At 36.6% G+C, this 23,473-nt stretch overlaps 1 protein-coding gene across 2 annotated transcripts in view; it reads right to left on the bottom strand.

The window, feature by feature from the left end:
- The window catches only part of ANKS1B (ankyrin repeat and sterile alpha motif domain containing 1B), a 758,303-nt gene that overhangs the window by 271,505 nt on the left and 463,325 nt on the right, over positions 1–23,473 (bottom strand). For both annotated transcript variants that reach the window (XM_058568586.1, XM_058568587.1), the window contains exon 12: positions 14,541–14,721. In XM_058568586.1, the coding sequence (XP_058424569.1) occupies positions 14,541–14,721 (181 nt within the window). The remainder of the gene's footprint in view (positions 1–14,540; positions 14,722–23,473) is intronic.

The following is a 23,473-nucleotide window of genomic DNA, read 5'->3' as shown; positions in this document are numbered from 1 at the left end:
TCCTGCTCGCTCTTTAGGTCTTGGCAAAAATATTAGTTCCCCTCACAGGACTTCCCAGACCTCCTCTATTAGAATAAGTCTTCTTGCCACATGCTCCTCCAGAGCACCTAAATGTGCCCTTGCATAACGCTCATTAGGATTTATTGAAATTGCTGGTATAAAGTCTGTCTTCTCTGATGGACTCTCAGCTCGATGAGAGCAGACTTTGTCTATTTGTTCCCCACTGTAACATCTGTGTAAAATAACATGTCTGACACTTAGTAGATTCTCAAGAAATATTTATTGGCTGAATATATAATTAAATGCATGGAAAAACCCTGGAATCCTTGTTGCAGTATAGCGGAAAAAGTTTCGTTAGAAGATGTAGGTTCTAATCCTGGCTCTGCCACTAACTTACTAGTTGTGTGACCTTAAGCAAGTTTCCTTAACCATTGTGAGCCTACTTTCCTCATCTTTAAAATGTTGATAATACCATCTGTCCTATCTACCTACAAAGTTGTCATGAGGCTCAAAGTAGGTGAGAAGACACAATATTTATTGAGTGCCTACCATGTGCAAAGTCCTATGCTAGGTATGGCTGTCCATATTACCTCAAAAGAAATAAAAAGAGGGGCCAGCCCAGTGGCATAGTGGTTAAGTTTGCATGCTCCACTTTGGCAGCCCAGGGTTCGCAGGTTCAGATCCTGGGTGCGCACCACTTATCAAGCCATGCTGTGGCGACATCCCACATATAAAGTAGAGGAAGATGGGCACACACGTTAACATGTTAGCCCAGGGCCAATCTTCCTCAGCAAAAAAGAGCAGGATTGGCAACAGATGTTAGCTCAGGGCTAATCTTCCCTGCCCACCCCCCGGCCCCAAAAAAAGAAACAAACCAAAATAGTCTCTGAAAGGTTATCATTTACCTAAAGATCACTATAAGTGGCAAAACAAGGACTTAAGTCCAAATTTCTCTGGTTCCAAAGGCTCTGCTTTCTCTACCTCTTTCTCTATTCCTTCCCTTCCTCACCATATTCTTTCAATATCCATTTGATAAATTCTTCAAGTCATAGGACAAGTAAAAATTACTTATTCTGTGAAACCATCTCTCACTTTCCTAGGCAAATTTATATGCTCCATCCTTAAGTTCATATTGCATTAATATAATAACATTAGAATTTAATTATTTAAATAACTTTTCAGAGAAGAGATCATGTCTTTCCATTATTGTATACCCAGTATCTTGCCTGGGTAATGGTACTGTATAAGTACCAAGTGAGTATTTGTTAAATGAATGAATAAACTTTCTCTAGTATTATTAATAAATTTGATAATATAACTAATTTTTGTTTAGTGTTTATATATAGTTTTACATTTTATTTATAACTAACCAATAATTAAGGCCTCAACCACAATAGCTCATAATGCTTGAGATTGCCAAGATAGTATAACGAACATATGACACTAGCGCTATCCAATAATAAAGATCTTATTTTAGATAAATATACTAAGATAAATTTTAAAGAACAGCTAATGTTTACCTGAAAGGGAATATATCAAGTATGAAGTATGAGGAAATGGTTCAGGTTCATTTTGAATTTGATATTCTAGTTTTAACTTTCTATATGACAATTTCAGGGAGCAAATATATTGTTAGCAAATAGAAAACTACTTAGCCTAGAGAACTTGACATATTATTTGTTATAATGTTACCCTGTTCCAGAGGATTATAATTAATAGTGGAAACAAAACCCAGTTGCAAATTAATGGCCCACATCAGTGGGCTAGGAAACTGAAACAGAGCTGAAGGTTCCCTTCACATTTAAATGAGTACTATTTACTTGATACTCAAATCAAGAAGAAATATAAAAAATACTTTGAAGTTATGTAATATGTGATCTAAATCCTTCATCTAAGACAACAGCTTGTCAAAATGCTAATCATTAGGATCTGAGAGATTTGGTTAGTTAATAATGCTTCCTTTCACGTGTGCTATGTGCTTTCCAGAAGGAAATCTGAAATCTATTATTAGCTTTACAGAGTCAACTCTTGATTATCTGAGTCAATAAAGAGAACACAGACATCTGTGCTAATAGAACATAGGTATACTATAGACCTGTTTCATGTCTAAAAGGGTGGATAATACAAAAATTACATATTTCACTCTGGAATAAATGTTGATTCTTTGCAGCGTATTTGTCTTCCTACTACATTCCATTCATTTTTCTAAGTAAGGAGAACTGTGCTATGAAAAATGCACATACATATGTAAATGAGAGTTCACTCTAGATCCTGTGAACCGCTTGCCAGAGATTAGGATTCTGTCAGTGGTATTCATTCTGCACACTGGATTTTGATCACCACTAATATGTTGAAAGTTCTCATCCTCAAGCCTCCAGGTCCTAATACAACATTCTCAAGCTCACACACGGCTAATGCAGAAATTAGCAAAAGCAGTGGTGAAGAAAAAGTGAGTTTTGGGAAAGAAAAAACAGTCATACTATGCCTTGCTTTGGCCTTGTGAAAGAACAGGGATCACTAAAGTTTTTACTGTTATTTTTAAAATTAAGCCTTAGGCATTGGTACACTAAAATAAAAAAGGAAAGAAAATTAAAAATTAGTGCACATTGTCAGATTGCTTTCTAGATTGATATCAAGGATTTTGCCAATGCTGGGTCAACTACTTTACAATTATCTAAGAAAACTGAATAATTTCCCAATGCAAATAACTGCTATCTTTTCATCTGTGAAATCAGATCAATTATGTAACAAAAATTTACGTTAAAAATGACATTTCTCTCTGAGGCATTTTATGACATAACCAATGAAAGATAGGTTCCATGGCTCAGAAGAAAGCAACGTAGTTAAGAGAAAAGCTGGTCTGGCCTTATTGTATAGGCACAGAGTAGGTGATAGAATTCCTACAAAGCAAATATTCATTCAGTTATTCAATCATTTACCATTTTTTGAGCATCTATTGTAAGTCAGTTGTTATGCTGGGCACTGGAGACACATCTTATTTGAGACATGGTCCCTGCACTTAAGGAGCTCACAGACATGTACACAAATACTTGTGTATAAAAATATCTATAGTAAAGGTATTTGAAGAGTGCTGGGGGGCACATGGATGAAAGAATTGCTAGAGTTAGAGAAAGCTTCATAAAAGAGGTTACTCTTAGCCAAATTCCACACAAAAATTGAAGTTTACCAGATGATTGAGACGAGAAGGCATTCCAAGCTGACAGAAGAGTACTCTATGAATCAAGAACCATGAAATCTAAGAACAAGAATACATAGTATATTTGGGTAGAGGTGAATAGAAAGTTAGAGCCAGATTATCATGGGCCTTGTTGAGCATGCTAAGGCATTTGACATGCTTATATAGGTAGTGACAAGATATAAGAGGTTCTTAAACAGTAGAATGGCATGATCAGATATATGCTTAAAAAATTAACTCTGCTAGCTTTGAGAAAAAGCCAAGTCCTGGGGAAGGAAGGGCTAGTTGAGAAGCATCAATAATTTAGGGATTTCAGGTCTGTATGATCCCTAATATAGTCTCCCACTCTCTGGCTTATGTTTTAAGATTGCACAATTAGAGCTTTAGCTTTACAACTTAGTACCTATTAAAATAAGAAACTATTATTTTGGGAAAAAATGGTATGATAGATAATGCATAATTGCATTAACTGAGCTGAGCTTGGGGATGTGGGGTAAAGGAGACAATTTTCAACTTCTTCCCTTTCAATCATATCTGTAATCTCAATGAGACCAAAGGACTAGTGCTGATCAGGGAGGTTCCTTGGGGCCAAGGAAGATGGAAAGAGAGTCTCCCTTTCTCCCAAATCAAAGGAACACTGGACATTGTATTTGTTTTCTGTCTCTGCATAACAAATCACAACAAACTTAGTGGTTTACAACAACATATATCTATTATCTCACAGTTTACATGAGTCGGGAGTCTGGGCATGGTTTAGCTGGGTCCTTTGCACAGGGTCCCACCAGGCTGTAATCCAGGTGTCAGCCCGGGCTGCAACTCAGCTGAGGCTCAGGGTGCAGCTGCAGCACTCAAGGTGGTTTACTTCTCCAAAGCCAGCAATGGAGAGAGAGAGACAGAGAGACAGTCTGCTGTTTCAAGTTACTAACCTCTAGTCCCCCTTTTAAAGGGATCTCCTGATTAGTTCAAGCCCACCAAAGATAATCTCTCTTTTAAGTAACTTAAAGTGACTAGAGACCTGAATTACATCTTCAAAATCCCTTCACCTTTGCCATAAAACATATTGTAACCATGGGAATGATACTCATCACCTTTGCCATTGGCTAGTAGCAAGTTACAGGTCCCACACACCCTCAAAGTAGGGGCATCACAGAAAGGTACAGATATGGGGCGAGGGAAGAATCATGGGGCCATTTTATAATTCTGCCTATCACAGACACCAAGAGCCACGCAGAAGAGTTGAAATCACTAGAGCCTAGAGCTGGATAGGTGGGGAACCATTGGTCTATCAAGTAGGTAGGAAGTTACCTGGAAGAACATTGGGAACAAGTTCTGCCATGGGCTGGCTCACCATGGCATGATGCCTAAAAAAGAAGTCTGCATTTAAAGGGCTAAGGCCCAGGTAGACACACAGGGCACCAGCCCAACATAGACAGGTGCAGAGAAAAAAGGGAAAAATGTTCTCCCAAAAGAAGACTGTAGAAATAGAACATGTGAATAGAGAAAAGGGTCCAGTAGTTGGGAAACTGTTTTCAACTAAGGGTAGAGAGGGGATTTCTCCATAGCACAGACTGGAAATACCAAGACTTTTTCCTCTATTAAAAAAAAATGACTGTCTGCTTTTCTCCCACTGTTTTACCTTTAGCTATAATGACACACATATATCACACAAATATAAGTGAGAGCAGGGAGATTTTTCAAGAGATATAAGCAATCTGGAAGAGAAAATCAGGAGAAAAAACTATCAAGCAAACTAAAGTAGGCAAGAAAATTAGAGAGAAGATAAATGCAGCACTGAATTTGAATGGCAAAGAAAATTCCAGCTAACAAAGCAGTTATATTTTCACACGAATTAACAGAAGGTAAAGCACGAGAAAATTGAGTTAATAAAAGACTAAATTTTAAAAAAAGGTTTTCAACACAAAAACTCTGGAACAGTTGCTCTCTTGCCTCTGTGGTAATTTTGGATGGATTAGCACATGTAAAAATCTGGCTCTTCCCAGCAGTGACACAACTTCCAGCTTTTGCTGCCCTCCTACCCCAAGACACATAAAACTGGGGCAGAGAACAAACAAAAATCCCAACTCTGCTCATCATCAGGCTGACCTGCTTGTTCCAAGCAACTTGGTGGATTCACGATTCTGGTTGCCTGGCTGGACTCCTAGCACCCGCCCACTCTGAATTTGTACTGAATTCTTAGAGTCTAGGCTCTACTCGCCACCTAGACCTATAGTAATAACAGCAATACAAAGAATAATAATGGCACATTTATTAAGCATTTTTGAAGCTACATTAGTTAAGCATGTGTTATGTTCATGTATTTTTCATTTCGTGGCTCTGGCTCAATGTAATAGGGACAGTACTTTTCAAAGAAGATACTGATATATTTTCATCCTCAAACTGTGTTCCATTGGAAACTTCTCTTCTCCCAAGTCTAGACTGGAGACTCAATGCCGTTAGGTAGGAGAGAGTGGGTTAGTAAGTCAACAGACTTTACGCTCCCACTTTAGGACAATCAGCATTAGGTCTGAAGAACTATTATACAAACAAATGGGAAGTCCACCCCAGAAGAGAAAGGACATACCAGGCTCTGAGAAATTTTGAAAAGGAAAAGGCTAAACGAGCTAGGAAGGATAGGAAATAGTTCTACATGTGTGTCCCGAACTTTCCTTTCCAGGCTTTGGCCTGGAGAGGCTGTAGTGTAATAAATAGGTATTGGGAGAACATAAGGAATGAGAGACTTGGGCTCCAAATCCCATCTAGATTCTGGGCATGGCCACATTTGAGTAAACTTGGTAGTTCTGTATGGCATGGACTACCGAGGTCTTGAGGATAAATTTTTCTGAGGCCTTCTTATTTTCCTTAATTATGAATGAGATCTGGAGGTTCCTGTGGCCTCCAGAAGGGGGCCTCAGAAGGAAGCTGGGCTGAGAGCCAAGTAGGCTGCCACTGTGCCAGCTAGGCAAGAGAAGTAACTCTGCAGCAGAGGGTACGGTGGAGAGACGGCAGACATGCAGACTTAGAGGGTCCACCTTACCAAAGAGAGATGAGCTGAGGTGAGCCAGCCAATAAGAGCTGGCCCTGGTTGGAATGATCTTGGCCTAAATATCACCTGCAGGCCATAGGTATACTGGGAGGCATAAGCACACCCTACTGTCTCTTCACCTATGCTGCCCTCACAACCCATATACTAGCCATTTGTTAGGAGTTTAAAAAAAAAAGTAATTAAAACTTGCTCTACTCTCCTCAATTGTCTGATTTTTGCCCTCATGGTCACTCTCCAAGGATGACTTTGCTTCTAGTTCACAGAGAAAATAGGAGCCATCAGTAAAATGCAAATTGGATCATTTCTCTCTGCTTACAAACCTGCCAACAACTTCTCATTGCTCTTAGGTCTCTTTTTGCTCTTAGGATAGAGACCAAAATCATGAACATAGCTTACAAGACCCTGCACGATTGGCCTTTTGCTCCTTCTGAAGCCTCAACTTCTGCCATTTCTCCTCTTTCTCTGAGACCTATAGTTTCATATTAATTTCTACCACAGAGATTTTTTTTTTTAATATCCTATTCCTTCTTTGAAGAATAATTTTCCCTACCCACCTTGGCCTGGTTAATTCTTCCTTGTCTCTTAGAGCCTAACCCTGCTCTGGCGAAGCTTTGCAGACCCAGATGAGATCAATCACCCTCTTACATACTCTCCTAGCACACTGGACTTTCTTATAATGTCACACACTAAGTAAATATACTTATTTTATGCTGCCCAAATAAACCAATAGTCATATTTCAACTAATTTCACTCAAAATAGCAAGGTCCCACCTAATTGTATGCAGTAACTAAACCACGTTACTTCAGCAAACTATATATTTTCATATTTTTAAGTATTGAAAAATAATCAATATTTTCTTTTTTTTTGTCAAGCATCTACTAAGCTATATCTGCCTTCTGTGTGATGTGCAATGTACGCAGAAAGGCATTGGAGAAAAGCTCCATGATACAGAGGGGAAATAGGAAAAAGGCAAGTATAAGAGAGGCATTTCGTGATTGATCAAGAATGTGTGATTGATCAAAAATGTGTTTTACTATTACATATGTATGGTATTTGATATAAAAATGCTTTCCTTTTGGCTACCTAAAATCCTGGTCTACCTAAAGTACTGAATTTAACAATCAATAATTCTAATAATATGTTTAATGGGCATTTTTAAGGAAACAAACCTCAAAGATATGATTATGCATTGTTCTCACTAACCCTTAACTTCCTCCGTATCAGCTTACCCTGAATCTCAGCTTGGAGCTTAAAGATCATCTCAGCAGCCTGGCTTTGGCCTTCATACTGGCTGGGGCCAAAGGCTCCCTCAGCGGCCTGTGTCTCGTGGCTGCTGAAATAACATTGCCTCAGCTTTAGGAGGTCTATTTCCAGTCCATGTGAGCTAATTAAAAGGCAGGCCTTCTTTTGACTTTCTGGCAATCCCTGAGCAGCGTGAAAGGTCCATGCCACCTTCTCCATTCTAATTTTAGTTCTCCTCTTATGTTTCTTCTCTCTTGCAGAAAAGCATCCTATGGTGCTATGCACTTAAAAGCTTTTGTTTTTGTTATTTTTCCCATTTGGGAAGAAAGTTTTTCCGCTTTACTCTTTTTAGATTCCCCCCTCCCATCAGTTTTCTCCAGCAGGAGGTGATGGTTTGAAACTACTTACAAATTTGGAGATAATTAGTTACCCAGGGTATTTAACTTCCTTCGCAGGTGCCCAAAGGTACTAGCCCACAAAATTCTTCATATACATAGAGCTTTCTGAAAACAACTTTCCATAAAAAGGAAGTATCTTTTATTACTGGTGATTCTCAGCTTCTTTTCTCCCAGTAATTCACAACACACCAGTCCAGGACATTTTCATTGAGGAACTCAGAACTCACTGCAGGCTAACGCACTGTTTCTCAATCTTTTAAAACTGATATTCTTTACTTCTATAAACATAAAATTTCACATAGCTTCCTCCCACCCTGCCCTACCCCACTGAAAAAAAACCACTGTCTCAACTATCTACTCAGTCTGTCTATCCACTTGGACATCCAATAGTGTTTCAAATTAAAATGTCTAAAACTGAGCTTCCACATCTCAATTAATTCAACTCCATCCTTCCAAAGGTCAAAACGACCAAAAATCCTCAAGTCACATCCTTTGGTCTCTTTCATGTTCTCATATCCTACCTCCAATCCATCCAAAAACTATGTTGCCTCTACCTTTAAAATAGATCTAGAATTTTACCACCTCTCACCACCTCTAGTTAAAAAAAAACCAAACCAAACAAAACAAAAATCTATTACCTGAGGAAAGCAACACATTGGCAACAATTAGGGGTACCCAAAAGACTAAAATACCTTATCAGATGGGCTCTCAGGTCACTCAAAAGTTTCACATGAGGAGAGATGCATGGTGGTCAAGGGCACAGAGAGCCCCTGAGGAAGTGATCCTGAACACAACACCATTCTCAGGGGGCCCTTGGCAGCCAGGGAACAACATGAGAGATCTTGGCACTTCAAAGAAGAGTGGGACAAAGTGCAGAACAGGTGAACTCTAGTTAAAGTTCATCTGTAGCATAATTTGTTAAATAAATGGAAAGATTAATTTAAATATTATGAATGGAGATCAATGTAGAAATAATTATGGTTGTTTATATAAAATATTTCTTCTAAAAATTGTGCTGACAACTATAGCATTGAAGGCTATTTTATGTGGAGAGAGGCTAACTCAGCTGCTCACTTCCATGGTCTTAAGACCCTATAATTACCAATAATTATTATCATTCCTGGTTTTCATGTGCATGACCCCCTCTGAATCCATCTCCTATCATTCCAGCCCACTTCTTTAATACCTTGACTCCAGCAATCCTTTGACCCCACTGGAATCCCCAATCCAATGACTGTATTGATTTTTCACTGTTATGTGCTTTCTTATTGTCCTCTTTCTCCTACTTCTCCATCTTAAATCCTATGGTCAGACATTACTCGCATTCTCTTGCGTTCATATTTCCTTGCCTTTTAATCACTTCAGTATAACCATTTGGCAAAACCAGAACCTATGTAAAATTCAACTCGCCAAATACTCTGCACCTGTGCCCCTCCATCTGAACCGGGCTGGAGAAAAACACAGAACCACTCTGGCTAATCTAACTTTAAGTTCATGAACATGAACCTCAAAATGAGCCCTTAATGCTGCCAGGCAATCACACCATACCTCCCTGTCTATTCACTGTCTCTTTCTCTTAAACAACTCTTTCATTACCTCTGCTCTTTCCTCAACCTCCACATCTCCTCCTCCATCTTTGTTCTCAACTGATGCTGCGCTGTCTACTTAATTGAGAAAATGGAAACTTTCAGAACAGCTCTTCCACAGATTCTCACCACATGGATCCCTCTCCAGCATTTGTACCCACACAGGAAACATCTTGCCTGTTTCCCATGCTCCTGTCTAAAGCCAATCTCTCCTCTTGATTAATAGAACCCATTCTCTCTTTCTCCTCTGTCATCATAACTTTATAATTCTCCTTGGAAGAAATTTCTTGAAAAAGTAGTTTATTTTGCTCTCTCTAAATCTTCTCCTCCCATTCTCTCTTAAAACCATTACGCTGGGCTTTTGCCTCATCAATTTCAACCAAATTGCTCTTGTCAAGGTCAGCAGCGATCTCCATATTGTTAAATCTGCTACTCAATTCTAACTCAGTCCTTGTACGACTCAACTTAGCAGCTACATTTGACAGAGTTGGTCACTTCCACCTCCTTAATAACTTTCTTTGTCTGAATTCAGAACAAAACACTCACCAGAAGATTTCCTTCTACTTCAGAGGTTGTTCCTTCTCAGTCTCCTTTGCTGGTATTGCATTTTATCTCCTCTTTCATCAAGCTCAGTTTTTATCGTCTATCTACACTCACTCCATATTCATCCATATAGTGATGAGGTTCACATTTGTATCTTCAGACTGGACCTTCAGCTACCTACTTGACACATCTATTCAGATACCTAATAGGCATCTCAAACTTAAAATGAACTCCTAGCATTTCTCCCTGTTCACCATATCTGCTCTTCTGACAACCTTTCAGATGTCAGATGATAGTAAATCCATTCTGACAGTTGTTTACCACAAAAATCTCGCAGTTTTCCTTAATTCTTTTCTCTCTCATACACTACATCCACTCCACCACGAAATTCTATTGAATCTACCTTAAAAATACGTCTAACATCCATCCATTTCTCTATGCCTCCACTGTTTCACCTTTGATCTGCACTGTCTTCATCTCTCATCTTACTGCAATGCTATAATACCCTACTAATTGGTCTTCCTGCTTCCACCCTTCTTCCCCTTCTCCAGTCCATTCTCAACAAAACCAGAGTAATCTTCATAAAATAGAAGTTAGATCATGTTACTCTTCTTCTGAAAGACCTGAGTTGGCTCCTCATTTCACTCTAAATAAAAGACAAAGTCCTTATAATGGCCTATTATGTCTTACATGATCTATCTGCCCTCCTCCTCCTTCTTACTTATAAATTTTTCGTATTTCAGGGAATGGCAGTCTGATTTGACTCATCTGCCTAAACCAGAAACTTTAGAGCCTTCCCTGAACTTTTTTCTCTCTCTATCGCATATCCAATCAATTACCATAACCTGTTGATTACTCTTTACCTTGTATCTCTTAAATCCATTTACATTTTTCCATTGTTGATGCCACTGTTTCTCCCCACCTCCAATTTCACCTCATCCCAAATCTATCTGCTACATATTAATATCAGAGTTATCTTTCTAGTTAAATGCAAACCCATTCACATAATTTCCAAGTATGTCCAACTCAAAGGCCTTCCCCTTTAACCACCTTTTTTCATGATTCATAGTTGATCCTCGGATTACATAATATAGTGCCTTACAACTGGGAAGCTTTAATTATAATTCGGGCTACTCTTGAAATGGCCCTCTGTTATAATAAATTCATTGGGTCACTTATTTAAAGTGTTTTGCAGCATCTATTCTTTTTTGAGGGTGTATTAGTCTTTGTTCTATCCAATGACATTCTGTCAAGATTAATTTGTTGTGCATGCAATCATTTATAAAATGAACTGTACATTTATCTGTTAATTTAGATTATACTTTTAATTAAAGAAAAGGTCAGCTACTTTTGGCATAAGTACAGACCTATAGTAGGCTCTTCCTATCTTAAGACTGCTATAGATTTCAAGTAATAATAATATTAAAGAAGAAAAATAATAATATTAAACAATAACTGTGATAATATTAAATAAGAATATTAGTTTTCATAGTTTATATTCACATAAATATGTGCATTCACATAAATAAGCTCATTCATTACAACTACCCAAAGAGTAGACATTATTTCCCCTTTCAAAGGAGCAAATTGGAGATCAGAGAAGTCAAGTGATTTGATGGAAAATATCTAGCAAATCAGTGACAGAACTGACTCTGGAACTCACTCTCTTTCAATATATACCATGTGGTAGTGCCTGCATATGCAGGTTCTTAAATACAAAGTATAATGAACTATCTGTGTGTAAGATAATGAAATGCTACTTTCTCAAGTAGATAAATGCCTACCTCAAAAGTTTTACTTTTAAATGTAAACAAATCAGCATTGCCCTTCCACATTATTACTAAATATCAGTCTGTTCTAAAATTTTTGATGTAACATGGAGGTAACATATTACATTAAGAAACCATAGTAACACGCTATTTGAAACCATTGCAACCGTTAAAAGGTTAGATTTTGGTTCTGTTCAAATGTCAGACCTCAAAATATCAATTTTGGAAAGTGTAGAAAATTACAATTTCTCCACACATTTTGGATGATGTCACTGAAGTCCTGGCAACAGTAAAATGTATGTGTTCTTATCTTCTCTCTGGCGATCAGAGTGGAGAGAGAGCACTAGGGATTTGGAACAAGACCCACAACTTCTCTTACTTTTAATTTAAAATAAATAAATAGTATTTCTATCTACCTCAAAGGATTGTTGAAAAAAATTCAAAAATTAATCATCAAAAAAACACAGTGCAGTAACTAAAATAAAGCTGAGAAAGATTTTCCCAAAGGCAAGTATCAGAGTACTTGTCATTCCTCCCATTTTAGGATTTTAAATCTGAAACTAAGCATTCAAATAAGTATTAACTGAGTAACAATTATACGCTCAAAATCCTTTCTGGGGTCCACATACCACTTTTGTTGAGAAAGCATGTCTCATCCCTCCTCTCCTGTAGAATTGCATCTGGTACATGGCAGATGTACAATAAATGCTCATGCTCACTGAATGATGCTAGGCTTCATTAACATCATAATGACTAACATTTATTGAGCACTAACTATGTGCCAGATACAGTGCAAATGACTTTACATGCAAAACCACACTATAGGGTAAGTTAATCTAATTAATTAATTGTTAATTTAATTCTTTAGATAAGAAAACTATAGCATAAAGACGTTAAGTCTCATAGCACAGGAAGTTCAGTCTCATAGTCAGTCAACAAACTTAGGCAGCCTGACTTCAGTGCCTCTGATGTGTCAGGGACCCATCCATTCTAGCTTACAATTCTAAAAAGAGGAGAGAAGACAATAAATAAGTAAGCAAGTGAACAATGTCATTTCACACAGTAAATAAGGCTATGGAAAAAAGAAAACAGGATGCTGTGACAACAGTGACCACAGCAATGTTGAAAAATGGTTAAGAACATGGACTCTACCACCAAGTTTGAATCCCAGCTCTGTCATTATGGGCTGCAATTTACTTCTTTATCCTCTTTCTGTGTTTCTTTATCTACAAATAATAATACTTAATTCATATGAGAGTTCTGAGGTTTAAATGAGTTAATAGACATAAAATGCCTAATACAGTGTATGACACATAGTGTTAAGTATTTGCTTAAATACTTATTGCTCACTAATATTAAAAATATTAAACTAACTTTATTATTAAATATTTAAGATTTTATAAATTAAATTTAATGTTTAAAACATTTTTAAGCATTTGCTTTAATATTTGTTGCTTATTATTATTACTGTTCTTTTTGCTTGTTTGTCACTATAATCATCATCATATTGAGGGCTCTACTTGAGTCAGGGTGATCTAGGAAGGCTCCTACGAGGAAACGCCTTTGAGCCAAAAACCAAATGACACCTAGCCACATGAAAATTTGAAGACAGAGATTTCAGGCAGTAGGAACCGAAGTACAAAAGCCCCAAAGCCAAATTGCCTGCCAAAGAAGGCCAGCATGGGCCAGCATGAGTGTGCTAAAGGTCAGGTTAAAGAGCTAGTTGGGAGCCAGGTTATCTTGAACCTCATTGGCCACGGTAAGGAGGTGGATTTTATTCTGTTCAGTGAGAAGCCGTTGACCATTTTAAGCATGATAATGAAATACTTGGATTTACATTTTGTAAATATCACTCTGGTTGCCATGAAAAGATTGGATTATAGCTTCCACAGAATATCAGTCTCACCACTTCCATTAATCATTATTTTAAAAATCTTAGTTATTTTCCTAGGGGAAAATAATTCTCTGGCTATATTTTTGAAATGTTTACATCAGTACTCTTAAGAGTAGAGTCAGAATAAAAGACTTCAATTAGTACATGTGTATACATTCATATAGTCATGCACACATACTCATTTTGAACAAAGATTACATGGAACACCCACACAGGTGATACTTTATGATTCTAAAATTCATGTTAGTCATATCTAGTGGATTTTAAAAATCATATCTCTTTGAAGAAAAGTAGTAGAATAGTTTACTTACTTTAAATTAGATATAAGGGGAAGAGATTCTTTAGGTCCCATTTACTAGTAGGTATGGTTACATTCCTTAATCTTCCCCTTACCCCCAGCCTTATTTCCTTAGATCCCTCCTCTCCAAGTTCACCTTGGTTTGAGTAGATTGAAAGCCCACTTAGGCTACACTGTCCAACCCAATCTTACCAGATAACCTTGATACAGGTTTTCTAGCCTCAAAGCAGCTATTAATGAAGTCGTATATTCATGAGTTGATACCACTCCGTGGAGAGGGGTAAATAGCAGTGGAAGAAGAGCATTTCTAGGTCTCTGGTAATTTTACTACCATTATAGCATTAAACAATCATCTTTAATATCTAATACCTGAAAGGCCATTAATGTATTCAAAAAGAATATTATACCCACGTTCTGACAAAAAAATCATAAAGCCCTACACCGTTACACATGTAGGTGAATGAAAAACACAATGCAATTTGTACAAAGATTCATCTTAATTCCTCTAATTCATAAAGGCTTTCGTTTTAAAAGTTCAAGAATATAGCTGCGTAAAGTGAGCTGCTTTACCTGTATGGCCAGTTTCCTCATTCTTGACTTCTGTGGTTTCCACAGAAGAGGTGGGTGGACTAACAGGAGGGCTGGAAGTAAAGCTTGTACACCCTGTAGATGTGTTGATTTCGAAATATTCTTGGTTGTGATTCATTCGATGAAAATCCAGAGAAGACACAATAGATGTTCGTTGTTTAGGCTAAAATAAATAAGCAGGACAAGAGTATTAATATGATCATGTTCATCTTCAGCCCAGTCTTCCCATAATTAAATCTAAGTGATGATTTTTTCAGCTAAACTATCTGGTTTTTATACTTAAAATATAATTGTGCCTTACAGAGAGACACTAAAGAATCCCTTGATGAATTAAATAATGAAAAAATTGTTTAATGAAAAATATTATGGCATAGTTGATAAAATAATTTAGACATTTTGTTAAATTTCCCCAGAAGACTGTAGAAATATAGTGCACAGAATTTCTCTTAATGATCAATTAGAAGAGTTGCAATTTTAAGTCACCTTTCATTCAACTAACATTTATTAAGCATCTGGCATTTGCCAGATCCTAAGGATATAGTATCTAATAATAAAAGGATCCTTACTACATTGAAGCATACTTAAAGTAGTTCCATTTTTTGGTTCTTTACACAGTCAAGGAATTAGTGGCATTAGATATTACCCCCAAGTACCATATGCTGGAATTTTATCATCAGAATTAAGTAAAATTATATAGAACATTTTCCAGGATCTAAGAATCTACTTGGTATTTGTATTGAACTTTGATTTTCTTTTTTAAGGATTTTAATTAATCCCAAAATAGCAAGAAAAGTCAATTTAAACATAAAAGTTAAAATCATGGAATAATAGCAGATATAATCCATACCCTTTGTCAGTAACGGATTGCCTCCTATAGCAGTTTTCTGTTTTTTCCATAGTTTTAATTATATTCACTTTTTTTCCCGCCTAACAGAGCTTCTAACATTGTCCTTTAGAAAAATTGCAGTCTTTTTGGCTCTCAGAATTGTGTAGATTTCCTAAGAATCAATCCAAGTTTTCTCACTTTTTATTCTTCTTATTCATAATACTGAAATGCTAACAATCTCTCATAATAATTAACAAGAGATTAACTGTAATCTCTTTACAATAAAGTTTATTGTACTTTACTTTCCCCAAAGTACAATAAACTTTTGGTTTACTAATGTTTTCACTGCCCTCAAACACTTGTTAATTTAATTATCGTACTCCACAGATTTTCTCGAAAAATATTCAAGTTACTGTCTCTTCCAGCTCATAATCTTTTTTTAAGTAGACGTCATTTAGTCTACAATCTAAAATAGACAATGATATTGAAAATGTCTGTATTTTACAGAGTTTTTTTTAATATAAGGGGTGCAAATTATCACAATATGCTTTATTCTTTCACCATTGCAATATTTTTACGAAAGAGGTTGAGAGGCATAAATATTGTTATACAAGAAAGTGCAAGTCATTTATTATTATGACACATCAGCTCAGTAATAGAATTCAAATTAGTACCCACAAAGGACTTAGTTGTTTTTGAAGTATGAAAGATTGAGGTTCAATATCAGGCTTGGTTTCTTATGAAATGTCTGTCCTTGGGGCTACCGAATCTCAATTTCACATTCAGTGTTCTTTCCACGAGGGTATATAATGGTAATTAAAACGCATGAAACATGACACTGGCTCCAATGGAAATACATCATCTTGGTTTTGTTTTATTGTGTTGTGTTGTGTTTCACTTTGTATATAGGCAATGGACCAAATTTATATAATGTTCCTTCTTATAAACTTTATAAAGACCAAGCCAACTGATGTATATGAATCCTTTACTTCTAAATGTTTCTTAAATACATGTTTCTGAACCCTGACCACCCAAAGTTCTAAGTATATTAAAAAACACAATTTGTTATGCAATCATGAAAGCAAACAGGCTATTTTTTGCTACAATAATTCATTCTGCAAATATTTGCAAGTGACTAAATGGCAGATACCATGGTAAGCCCTGTGATAGGAACAGACAAGTAAAACATTGTCTTTGTTTTCCAGGTGATAAGAGACTTGAAGTTGGAGGAGGGATGGTGCATGAGGGAAGAGACAAACAATCCAAGGATAATGTTTCAGTACAGTATAGTACAGTACATAGCACTTACTGGCTATGGTAAGTGGAGGCACAGAACATAAAGGGAGTCATAAGGTGGGTCTCTAATTCAGGGAGGAGATCAAGAAAGGCTTCCATGAACAGGTGATTGATGGCTAAGTTGAATCTTGATGAAGGAGAGGTGGTAGGCATGTGGTAGGCAGACAAAAGAGGATGGGGAGAAGGAAAGTACAAAATGCAAATAGTGCCAGATGGCTATAGTGCAGAGTATGTGAAGGTAGTGGTGGGTTCAAGACATAAGATATTGGAAGTTGCAAAGGCCAAATCGTAAAAGGCTCTAATGCCATGTTAAGGAGTTTGGTCTTTAACTTGAATATTTTAAGAAACCACTGAACAATTTCCAAACAAGGGGGTTTCATAGTTGGGTTTGCATTTTAATAAACTCACTTCAGCAGTATAGAGAATGGATTGGTCAGGGCCTGACTTGAGGAAGGAAGACTAATTAGGAGGATATTATAGAATTCCAGCCAAGACATAATGAGGTCCTAAAGTAAAGCAGTGGCAATAGGGTTGGAGGTAGCAGATGTTTTGAGGAGATGCTAATGAGGTTGCTCTTTAGGTCTTTGCATCTGATTGGATGTGAAGGTTGATTTTAAGGGAGGAGTCTAGGGTGACTCATGGATTTCTTGCTTGGGTAGAAGATAAGTTTTTTTTCTGGGAAACACAAATGTATACACTCCTATACCAGAAGTATACAAGATATATGCTTGTATGCTATTGGGACTCAGTATTGACTGCTTAGTACATGGTTATGCAAATCTACATGATATTTCTCTTTCTTTCTTTGAGCAGAGAGCTATGATCTCACTGTAGCATAGCTTCAAATAAAATATCTAGAAGAACAGAGGTAGGCTAATGGAAATTCCAAAGGGAGGAAACCATTGATCAGTGATCATCTGACCTCATTCTTGTTTCTTTGGAACTGTCTATTGGTTATTATTAGCCAGCTTAAGGAACATGGAAGGAGGAGTCATTGCCCAAAGCTCTCGGAGCATCTGAGGTGATGAAAAATGAGAATCATTTTATGTTAGTCATGTTCTAAGAAAGGGATCAGCAAACTATGGCCTGTGGCCCAAATCTGGCCTGCCTTCTGTTTCTGAAAATGAAGTGTTATTGAAACACAGCTGTGCCCATTTGTTTACTTATTGTCTATGTCTGCTCTCACAGTACAACAGCAGAGTTGAGAAGTTGTGACAGAGGCCATGTTATCCACAACAACTAAAATATTTACTGTCTGGTCCTTTAGAGAAAACATTGGCCAACCCCTGTTCTAAGGGATCATTTACACATAATTTTAGTGCTCAACAAAACCATAAGCATATTTTCCCTTTTATTTCTCAGCCTCACATGCCTTTAGGTTGGGGCTATGTAATTACTTCTGACGAACTGACGATTAGTATAGTAGAAGTGAGCTTTCTCCACCCTTCTTTTACTCTCCAGATGTAGTTGCAAGATGAAAGAGAGTCAGTCAACCCACATTGGGCTTTATGAGAAGCTGAAGCAAACCTCCTTTATAGTAAACCACTGAGATTCTGGGTGTGTCTGTTGCGGCAGCTAGCACTGCTTATCCTAATTAGCACAGAATGCAATGGCTCAGAGAGGTTAAATCATTGATTTAAGATTATATAAGTGTTAGCAGAAGGGCTGAGATTAGAAGGAAGGTTCATATGCTCACATCTAGAGACAAGTAGATGGTGCCTCAAAACACAAAGGACAGAGGCAGGATTAAAAAGACATCTTCGTGGAAAAATGAAGTAATAGCAATGGGAGAAAAGAATAGAGATGGTAGTGATATTAAAAAATGGAGATGAAAGAGGATGGGTCTGAAATATTTGCTTAAACTTTGATTTTAATAATTCTATTTTTTTAAACTATTCTGATGGAATTCTGCTAAGCTATTCAGTATACAAAAGTAAAAAGTGTTTTCACAAATTCACTGAAATTACAAAGGAAATTTGCCAAGTTTCAATGTGTAAAATGAGTTGCACTTGTGTTCATTGTGACCCCTTCTCTAAAACATTTCCCTCCTCTGTGGTCCAGCACTCATAGCCCCCTACTTTCCAAAAGACTTGTTTCCACACATATTTACTTAACCAGAGCTAGAAAACTATAGATCATGGGACAAATCCAGGCTTCTGACTATTTTTGTAAAGCATGTCAGCTAAGAATGGTTTTTACATTTTCAAATAGTTGAAAAAAAACCAAAGGAAAAATAACATTAGTGACAGGTGAAAACTATACGAAACTTAAATTTCAGCGTCCATAAATAAAGATTTATTGGAATATATACATGCCCATTCATTTGTATATGGTCTATGGTTGCTTTCATGCTATCATAGCAGAGTTGAGTAGTTACAGCAGAAATCGTATGACCCACAAAGCCTGAACTATTTTATTCTCCGGTCCTTTACAGAAAAAGTTGGTGACCTCTGAAATAGAGTAATTATAGGATGCCTCTGAGTGGCTGAAATTGAACAGATACATGAATGACTGTGAAAGAGTCAGGGCCAGCTACATAGAGTCATTAAAACCAGTGCAACATGAAAATGTGCGGCCCCGTGTTCTAAAAACAGGAAAAAAATCCAACTTTTTCCTTTCTTCCATAGTCTTTCCCTAGATCTGTCATGATGGTTTTATTTGCTACTATGTCTCGTTCCGTTGGGCCTGGGGACACTCACAGAGTGAGAACAGATCCTCACAGGCATCCAGGGGCTCTGCCCTGCAACTCGTCACATGTACCCAACGTCTATCCCTCCCAAGCTCAGGGTCTCACTTATGTGTCAGCAGTTGCTGGGCTGGCCAGGAGCACCAGGGTTGGGGGAGCAGGTGGCCAAGAATCTCATCCAATAAGGTGGGGAGATGGGGGTAGGAGGGATCATAGATGAACCAAGTCTCCAAGCCCCAGCACACACTCCAATTTCCCACGGACATCACTTACAAAACACAAATTCAAAGATAAAAATCATGAAGAGTTTTAGACAGCTACCCGAGAGCACTACACTCCAAGCATGGGGCCCTCCTGAGAGCAGGGGCCATTGAGACTGCACTGGTCCCACATCCAAGAAGCCAGCACCATCTTAGTTATTACCTTAAAGGGACTAATGTGTGACTTTACTCTTATCACATACAGGATGGTATGTGCTTCCTACCCTTATTTTGGATTCTCTTCATCAATCAGAACCTATTATTGTAAGAATGTCTTTATGGTCTGTAAAGATGTAAATGAAATATAACATATTGTGAGGCAACATTAAGAATTTCATGGCATTTCTGCAACCCAGATGGATAGGATTAATATATGAATAAAATGAGAACACATAATTCCTGACTAGGATGAGATTTAGGTAATGTGTATATTTACTTCCAAATTTTCTCTAGATTGGAATCTAAGTTTCAAATATCCACTTTTATGTTTCCTCCTCTGTTATTTTCAAATTGTTTAAACTAATGGACATTTAAAAAATCCACTTACTTGGATTTAAGTGGATTTTAAATCATTTGAATTCACTTAATTTAATTATAAAGGGACCTCATCAACCTCCTAATAAAATGTCAAATAGGACTAGAGGATACTCTGGTGTCAGTACAAAGAAAAAGTGGTGCTGGCAAAAGTCAATGGTGATATTAAATTATCCAAGCAAAACCAAGATTCAAAATGAATTCCCAGAGAAGATGGCTGAATGTCAGAAAATTATTGAGTGACATCAATAGAAATATGTGGAGATGACAGACTTTCCAGACACTGGCCCATTGATAAATTATATCCATATGGAAGCAATGTCCTGTCAAGTCATTGGTAATAAAACTAGATACCTTCTTAAATACTTTCAAAAAAGGGGATGAAGTGGAGTGGTAAAAATGGGAAGCTAAACCAGTAGTATTTTCTTTTAGAAATTTAATCAACCTGGAATATACTGTGTATCTGCTATATAGTGAAACAATTTAATTCTAAGTATTTTTCCCCAAAATGATAGCGTACTGTCCCAATACCATCATTTCTTCACTGATTTGAAATGCCACCTTTATTATATACTAAATTTCCAAACATAGACTGGGTTTACATGCCTCTACTCTACTACGTTCCCATTGATCTACTTGTCTATTCCTGTGCTAATACCACACTTTCTTAATTACTGCCGTGGCTTCTCCTCCTATTTCTAGACCTCCTAGTAAATGGATATTGGATCTCTTTGACCCTGCTTGTTTTATATTCTGAGAGTATTCTACAATTTGATGTTCTAAAGCACTTTCATTACTTTGTTCAAAAAAATAGTATTGACTATCAACCCTGTGTCAGACAGTTCTAGGCTCTGGGGATACATTAGTGAACAAATAAGAGAAAGTATGACCTTTGTAGGCATTTTATTATGACTTTAGGTGTGATGATCCTATTTTTAATTTTCAAAAAACTTTTCTTGTTTTCCAAGCATTCCATTTTAAAAATAGCCTGTTCTTAATTTTATGAATTCAATAACTTTTCAAATCTTTCTAAGGATACTGATTACAATCTTTTTCTGACATTAATTCTGTTTTCTCAGAAGTCATTGACTTTGTGCATTGGGCTTGGTTCCTCTCTTTTTGGTTGTTAATTTTGTGCAGATGTCTGGTGTTCTTCGTTAACCATTTTTGATTTTCTACGACACTGTCTCATTTCTCTCTCCTGCCCCAATTCCCACACTAGTTGCTTCAGCAGACTCTTCACCTTACTGAGACAGTTGTTACCATCTGGTAGGAAATCAACAAAGCTAACTGCTCCATATAAGATGCTGAGGTTCTTTAATTGCCCTGACCAAGCCCTGTCTAAATCCATATCATTTTTTTGTCTTTCAGAAGTTCCCAAATGCCTGTGATAGAACTACTCCCTGCTTTTCATCCCTGCTATGGATTTATTATTATTTTTATATTCTTTTTACCATTTTAATTACATGTAAGGAGGGAGAATACGTAAACAGTTGGGATCAGTTCACCATCTTGAGTTAGAATGCTCATATTTCTCTGTCTTGATCACTTTTAAAACAGCATAGAGAAGGGAGTTGAAGCAGTCCAGACAACAACTCAGTCGGGGTAGATATTATTAAACTTTTAATTAAGGATGTCATGCAAATTGAAAACAACTTATATTTTCTTTCTTTTCAGTAAAAGGAAAAAAAACAGTTTAAAATGGGGTACAGTTTTTTATCATAAATATAGTGTTAATAATATTGAGACTTGTTCTAAAAATGTAGAGCTTCTGGTCTTCAGGTAAGCAAAATACCATTCCTCTGCTGTACAGATTATGGCCAAATATATATAGAAAAAAATGTATGACCACCACAAGGGAGTTAAAGTGGGTTTGAGCAAATATTAAGTACTTAAGAGGAGTAGACACTCTTCTAGGAACTTGAGATATATTATCTTATTTAAGCCTATAACATTGGTATTAAAAGTAGCTATTACTCTTTCCATTTTACAATGAACTTGAGGTTTAAAGATAGTCTCACAGTCAACAAGTGGGAGCGCTCAAATTAAAACACAGGTCTACAGAATTTCAAATTGATTGCATTTTTCCCTCTAGAACACCACACTATAGACGAAGCAAAAAGAAGTAAACACAAAGTTACACGTAGAGCCAACAGCCTAATAGCTCTTGAGTTTCTCATCTTTACATCAATGAGCGATTTTCCTACTCTTCAGTCTATTGACATCATTAACTTTTAAAAAAAAATTGTCATTTTAAAGGGTGTTAAAGAAAACACAAGTGGGTGGGAAATAGGAAAAAACAGAATCTAATTCTGCTGTGTATTAAACTCTTACAGTCATTAGGTTTTATTAAAACCTAGGCAGAAACTTTTTATAAAAACAAAACTTTATATTAAAACAAAGGCAGAAACTTATATTTTCTGCTTTTATGTCTTCATTTCATTTTTATAGAAAGACATTTGGCTATGGATTAACATACTCATCTTCTATTAAAAGAAACAAATTATAAAACTAATTATTAGTATATTCCTAGTATTTAACATATATAAGCATGAGTATAAAGTTTTAAAACGGAAAATCTGTAATTACTTGTTTCTTCATATGAGCTAGTTTCTTCACAGAAGTTATTCAAACCTGAATTGGAAAGACTACATATAGCCATAAGAGGGTAATAAAAGCTTTGGTCTTATTCAATAAAAGTGTTAAGTAGCTCTGGACTCAATGTAGATATTGAAGTGGAGAGCCTTTGACCTCCAAACCATGAGGTTTGTTCTTATAGAAGCTCTCCCAGCGTTAAAATAGTCATGACTGTCTTGCAAAAAATATTTTTTGAATTAGGCATTTCAAATATTTATGCATTAATATTTCAAAGTCAAATTCAAATGTGTCCAAAATTAAAAATAAAACCAGCTTTATTTCTCACATTTAGGTTCTTTTTAAAAAAAACAATTTTAAAAGACTTGTTACAGTTTAAGATCAGCAGGAAGTAATTATGCAATGAATTATAGAAGATACATTCCAAGCAGCCAAAATAGGAAGTTCATATCCCTTTGTGGGTGAAAGAAAGAAATTTTTACAAATAAAGGTGCACGTTGCTTTTTTTCCATAACAATTTTTTTAATTAAATTTTTTTATTTTGATATAAGTGTAGATTCACATGCAGTTATAAGAAATAATACAGAGAAACCTCATGTGTCCTTTTCCTAGTTTTTCCCAATGGTAACACCTTGCAAAGCTATAGTATAACATAACAACCAGGATATTGACGTTGATGCAGCCAAGAAACAAAACAATTCCATCCCACAAGGATCCC

Source organism: Diceros bicornis, chromosome 25 (genome assembly GCF_020826845.1).
Source record: "Diceros bicornis minor isolate mBicDic1 chromosome 25, mDicBic1.mat.cur, whole genome shotgun sequence".
Lineage (NCBI taxonomy): Eukaryota > Metazoa > Chordata > Mammalia > Perissodactyla > Rhinocerotidae > Diceros > Diceros bicornis.
This window is presented reverse-complemented; position numbering and strand designations above follow the sequence as displayed.